Below are 6000 nucleotides of genomic sequence, written 5' to 3'. Positions count from 1 at the left end.
AGTATTATTCCAGAGTAGAGAGTATTATTCTAGAGTAGAGAGTATTATTCCAGAGTAGAGAGTATTATTCCAGAGTAAAGAGTATTATTCCAGAGTAGATAGTATTATTCCAGATTAGAGAGTATTATTCTAGAGTAGAGAGTATTATTCCAGAGTAAAGAGTATTATTCCAGAGTAAAGAGTATTATTCCAGAGTAGAGAGTATTATTCTAGAGTAGAGAGTATTATTCCAGAGTAGAGAGTATTATTCCAGAGTAAAGAGTATTATTCCAGAGTAGATAGTATTATTCCAGATTAGAGAGTATTATTCTAGAGTAGAGAGTATTATTCCAGAGTAAAGAGTGTTATTCCAGAGTAGAGAGTATTATTCCAGAGTAAAGAGTATTATTCCAGAGTAGAGAGTATTATTCCAGAGTAAAGAGTATTATCCCAGAGTAAAGAGTATTATTCCAGTATATACCACAGTTCTTAAAAAGCAAATTTTCTAGAAAGTTTTTTTCCCAGTTTTCCAGATGTCCATCAGAACCGGGGCTACAGGTCCGTTTCCTCCTGTGGAGACGCTTGTGTCTCCAGGTGAAAAGAGTGCAGTCTGTGATGTAGCACAAGAAAAACGGTCACCTGGGAAAAGTGAAGCCGCATCCAAAAGAGAAGGGGCCACCTCAAAGGGAACGTTATGGAGTTTTTTGGACATTTATTTAGTTTATTCTCGGTGGAAGAGTCAAGTTAACAGCTGTAGAGAATGTTGACATCTGTGACCCCCATAATTTAGACTGGTTTGTCACCAAAGTTAGCCTTTAGCTGTCCACTGCTAGCAAACAATACTACTGAGAAGAGTGAGACCAATTACACATTCATTTGTTCCTGAATTAAGACAAAGCGTAGAGGTGGTTGGCCCTACCGAGCATACAGATAAATGAAAGATGTTTTGAGGAGAAAACATAAAACTTCGTCCGTGGGTTAAAAAACTGCAGATCTGAAGGTTTAAGGTGAGGTACAGGGGATCAGGGTTGTATAAAAGATGAGGGTGAGGAGCTCTAGGCCTCAATGTTGACTGTCCTCTAGTTTAGGTCCCGGTCTTTCTTTTTAAGCTCCTGTTCATATCTCTCCAGCTGGGCCATGAAGCCCGGGTTGGGGTCGATCACCTGACGAGCTGTCTTCACTTTCTAAGAGTGAGAAGGAGAGAGAGAGAGGCGGGTTGCTATCTGGATGTTCACTCTCACAGAGTTGCACTTTTCAAATGGAGGACATTTTATCTCCTGGATAAAGAGGCTTCATTTCAAAGTGACTCCAAGAATAAAACAGAATAAAACAGAAAGCGCTAGATGCTGATTTTTTTTTGTTTAAATCTGAGCTAAAAGTTAGAACCCCATCTGGACAGTACGTCTCCGGACTGAGGATATGAACTCCAAACAGCTGACGACACGTTAACTTCTGCTGGACATCACAACATAATTCCTAGCACGGTGATAGTAAGGAATGAAACGCTTAAACCACTGCATAATTACATGAAATGCGATCTTCTCCTATTGTGTCTAACAACCACGTAATCCAGACATGACCTGGGAGCCCTCCCGTCAACACCGCCCGTAGCTTTGGCCCTCGTATCAATATCAATTCTCTGCACGACTGCACCTTATCACCTTGTCTTTCCCCTGTATAAGTCAGTCCTTGTGTATATGGTGAAGACTGTAGAGTTGTTATTCTATGTGAAGTACACTCAGAGAGCCACGAAGCCAGAGTCACAGCCATGTACGTGTGTGCAACTCTCCATGGCCAACCAACATGACTGTGACTCTGATGAACATGGGTCTGACTTGATCACCGTATATTCAGATGTTCTGGGGGGCCCTGATGGCCAGGGGTCATGAAATGACGTCACACAGTCAGTCTCCTCCTCACCCACCTGGAGGGCCTCCGTCAGTGACAGCTTGTGGTGTTTCATGAGGTACGCCACACACACGGTGGCAGAGCGGCTGCGGCCGTTCTTACAGTAGACGACACTCCGTCCACCGCGCCTCGCTTCCTCCTCGATGGCGTCAGCACAGCGATCAAAGTGGACGTACAGGTCCTCGTTGGGGTCGTCGTAGACGGGGACCCGCAGCGCGGCCATGTCAGATGCGGCGGGAAAGGGCTGTTGTCTAGACACATTGATGCACAGCGTGACAGCCTCGCACCGGATGAGCTCGCCGTCGCAGGCCGAGCGGGCGTTGCTGATGAACAGCGCCTCGGTGACTCGGCACAACTGGAGCATGTTGGCCGGTGGTGATGTCATAGAGGTTGATCTGCTTCAGATAACTGACCTTCACGGGTGGTCTTACTCTGTCGGAGTGGGAATAGAAATAAACTGCAGGAAGAATAGCCTTCTCTCTCGTCAGCAGTCAACATTAAAGGGATGGTGACTCCCACAATCCTCCCTCAGACAGCAGGAGGTGAAATTCCCCTTCTTTTATACACCGGAAGAAACCAAAACCTGTAGTTATGTAAAGGGTCAAACTGCCCAGGGAGAACCCTCTCTCACATTCTCCCTCCTACGTCCACATCAAGGACCTGTCTTCCTGTTGGACACCAGAAGTTACATTCTCATCACAGTCTGCCGCTTCCGTAGGAACTCCTTCTGTTTCTACGTTTCAAGGAGATCGTCAGTCAGTCTCTTCTTCCCTGCTCTTGACCTCGCAGTGGTCTATATTTACAGCGGGCGATAGGCGACCTACTCCTGCTGCTCCTGGGTCCTACTGCCCCTGCCGGTCAGCAGAGCTGCTCCTGTAGAGAACTTGCTGTAGCAGGAGTTGAAACAGGAGATCTTTCTGCTTTGATGAAAACAGAGGAGGCCTACACTGAATGCAGGAATTAGATACCAACAACCCAATACACGAAAACACGAGAAAATAGGCAGCTATTATTTGACATTATGCAGGTGGGCTGACCAGTATTCAGTTCAGTTCAGTTCAACTCTTTTCTATTTAATCCAGTTCTGTTGTCTCTGAACCAGCACATGTATGTGAACAACCAAAAGCTGAATACACTCTGTGCATAACTGCAGTCCACTGACTTCCGGTTTCTACTGCAGCGGTCGTACCACTTTCCTGTGTGTTGGCGTGTGTGCTGTTGACAGTGGCATATGTTTTGCGACGCCTGCCAGATTTACCATGGATACATGTCAACTGTCCGCTCACCCTCCTAACTGTGGACGTAACTTGATATGGACAAGCTGAAACTCTCCCCCCGTGTGCTGGGAGGTGCAGGTGGAAGTGTGTGGACAGTTGTGGGCATGTGGTTGACATTTATCCATGGTAAATCTTGCAGGCATCGCCACAAATATGCCACTATCAATAGCACGCGCCAACAAACAGGAAACTGGTACGACCGCCGCAGTAGAAACCGGAAGTCGGTGGACTGCAGTTATGCACAGGGCCGACTGCATGCTCACAGTGAAAACTACAGCGTTAGGAGGCGTTATTGGCTACCAATGCTACTTTTAACACAAACGCTATAGTTAAAATATAAATGTAATATAATGTGATATAAACTCTAATAAAAATATAACATTGATATAAATGGAGTGATGAACATTTAAACCAGAGTGAGTACTGACGTGAAAAATTGCAGATGGCTGGTTGAATTTGGACTAAATTTACAAACCATTTAGAATTATTCCGATCAAGTCAAGTAAAAAATCATTTGTTTTGCCCTAAATAACAATTCGGTCCCATAAGTCAAGTCAAGTCAAGTCAATTGTATAGCCCAATATCACAAATTACAAATTTGCCTCAAGGGGCTTCTCAGCAACACAACATGCTGTCCTAGGGCTTATAAATCACATTACATTTACATCCTCCAACAGGTAAAAAAAGCAATAGTCAACGTACAACAACAGCGCCTATCCTCAGACCCTCGACTCCGATCAGCAAAAACTCCACAGAATAAAAACAGATACAGTAGAGATTCGATTCAATTCAATTTTATTGTCATTAAAAACAATGTGCAGGAGGCACATGTTACAAATGAAATGAGGGCTGTGGCCTCACCAAACAGTGCAAGACAGACACACACAAACACAGCAAACACAGTAGAAGATACACACACATGAAGACCAAAGCTAAACATAAGTTAAAAGAGAGCTGGAGTACAAAACATTCAGACATTCAGTGGGTTGCCAGGCCCAGGTGGGCAACAGCTTGTGGATTGACCGGACCTGAACTATTCCCCAAGAGGATGTAAATCCTGTACATGGAACTTTCCCTGAAGCTGTTTTACACCTGCCAGGTCCTTTAATAACCTTCATCTGTATTAAGAATGTCCCAGAAAGTGAAGGATTCTGGGACTGATTGTCAGTTGGATGGTGTGGTTCGGTGGAGGGCGAACGTTTCAAAAACGACATTCACCTCTTAAACTGTAGTCACAGGCCAACAACATATCAACTGTGACAGAAGCTCATACAAGTTTCTTAGAAATAAAAAAACATGATTCGAGAGTTCAGCCTTAGAGACAGGGTGAGGAGCTCGGAGTAGAGCCACTGCTCCTTCATGTCGAAAGGAGCCAGTTGAGGTGGTTCAGGCATCTGATCAGGATGCCTCCTGGGCACCTCCCTCTGGAGGTTTACCGGGCACGGCCAACTGGGAGGAGGAGACCCCGGGGTAGACTCAGAACTCACTGGAGGGACTACATGTCCAATCTGGCCTGGGAACGCCTTGGGATCCCCCAGGAGGAGCTGGAGGGACTACATGTCCAGTCTGGCCTGGGAACGCCTTGGGATCCCCCAGGAGGAGCTGGAGGGACTACATGTCCAGTCTGGTCTGGGAACGCCTTGGGATCCCCCAGGAGGAGCTGGAGGGACTACATGTCCAGTCTGGCCTGGGAAGGCCCTGGGATCCCCCAGTAGGAGCTGGAGGGACTACATGTCCAGTCTGGTCTGGGAAGGCCTTGGGATCCCCCAGGAGGAGCTGGAGGGACTACATGTCCAGTCTGGCCTGGGAAGGCCCTGGGATCCCCCAGGAGGAGCTGGAGGGCGCTGCTGGGGAGAGGGAGGTCTGGAGTGTCCTACTTAGCTTGCTGCCACCGAGACCCCACCCCGGAGAAGCGGCTGAAGATGAATGATGAATATTTGAGAGTTTAGGAAAAAACGTGTCTCTGGTCGTATAGTTTAGTTTTGAATGTGTTAAGAATGAATTTTATCATAACATTCATTCACTTCAGTGTCCCGAACATGTCATATACTTCATGAACTTCAAGCCCAAAGAACACATTATGCATACCAGATTGTAGCAATCTATAACAGATTAATATTGATATGCTAATGTTCCTTGAATGACGTATATCCCATCTTGCCACTAAATCAAAGGGGATTGAAAGGGGGATGGCAGTTTTACAAATGGATGATTTGTGTTAATTTGAGATGGGGGGATGGAATCATCTTCCATCCCCCTCCAAAAAATATCAACCCGTTTATCATAAAATCTTTTATGAGGGTGTTGTTCTTTTCCATTTGTTTTTCCATTGTGCTGTTATTTTATATGTTTTCAGTGTGATTTAGTGTGATGTCATTTATGTAGTGTACCAGCTGTGAGCCGTTTTGTCGTCATTCACAGGCGTAATGAGTCAGCACCTGGCCCCAATGCAAGATGGTTGAAGCGGGCCCTGGCCTGCCCGTCACAGTCAGATGTACTACAACATCATATCAGGAGTCAGTTAAAGGAGTGAAAGCATGCGGCTTTAAAACAACCAGCTACAGTGACCTGCACTGCACAGCCGACACCTAAACCAAGCGACTACCAGGAAAATGGACCGCCGTGCTACGGAAGAAGAGTCATGGAGGCGGCACGGTGGCCCAGTGGTGCTGCCTCGCAGCAAGAAGGTCGTGGGTTTGAACCCCAGGCCGTCCCAGGTCCCTTCTGTGTGGAGTTTGCATGTTCTCCCCGTGTCTGCGTGGGTTTCCTCCGGGTGCTCCGGTTTCCTCCCACCATCAAAAAGACATGCATGTTTCTTTCCTATTTTCAAAAACGA

General features: G+C 46.2%; 1 protein-coding gene across 1 annotated transcript; it reads right to left on the bottom strand.

Annotated features, from left to right (window-relative positions):
• Positions 1-1058: 1058 nt before the first annotated feature.
• On the bottom strand, positions 1059-2251 carry dusp28 (dual specificity phosphatase 28). Its single transcript, XM_056293743.1, has 2 exons — positions 1904-2251; positions 1059-1163 (listed from the first exon to the last, which is right to left on the bottom strand). Exons 1-2 carry the CDS (start codon positions 2249-2251, stop codon positions 1059-1061), a joined length of 453 nt encoding a protein of 150 aa, XP_056149718.1.
• Positions 2252-6000: the final 3749 nt, after the last annotated feature.

This window comes from Lampris incognitus, chromosome 14 (genome assembly GCF_029633865.1).
Source record: "Lampris incognitus isolate fLamInc1 chromosome 14, fLamInc1.hap2, whole genome shotgun sequence".
Classification (NCBI taxonomy): Eukaryota; Metazoa; Chordata; class Actinopteri; order Lampriformes; family Lampridae; genus Lampris; species Lampris incognitus.
This window is presented reverse-complemented; position numbering and strand designations above follow the sequence as displayed.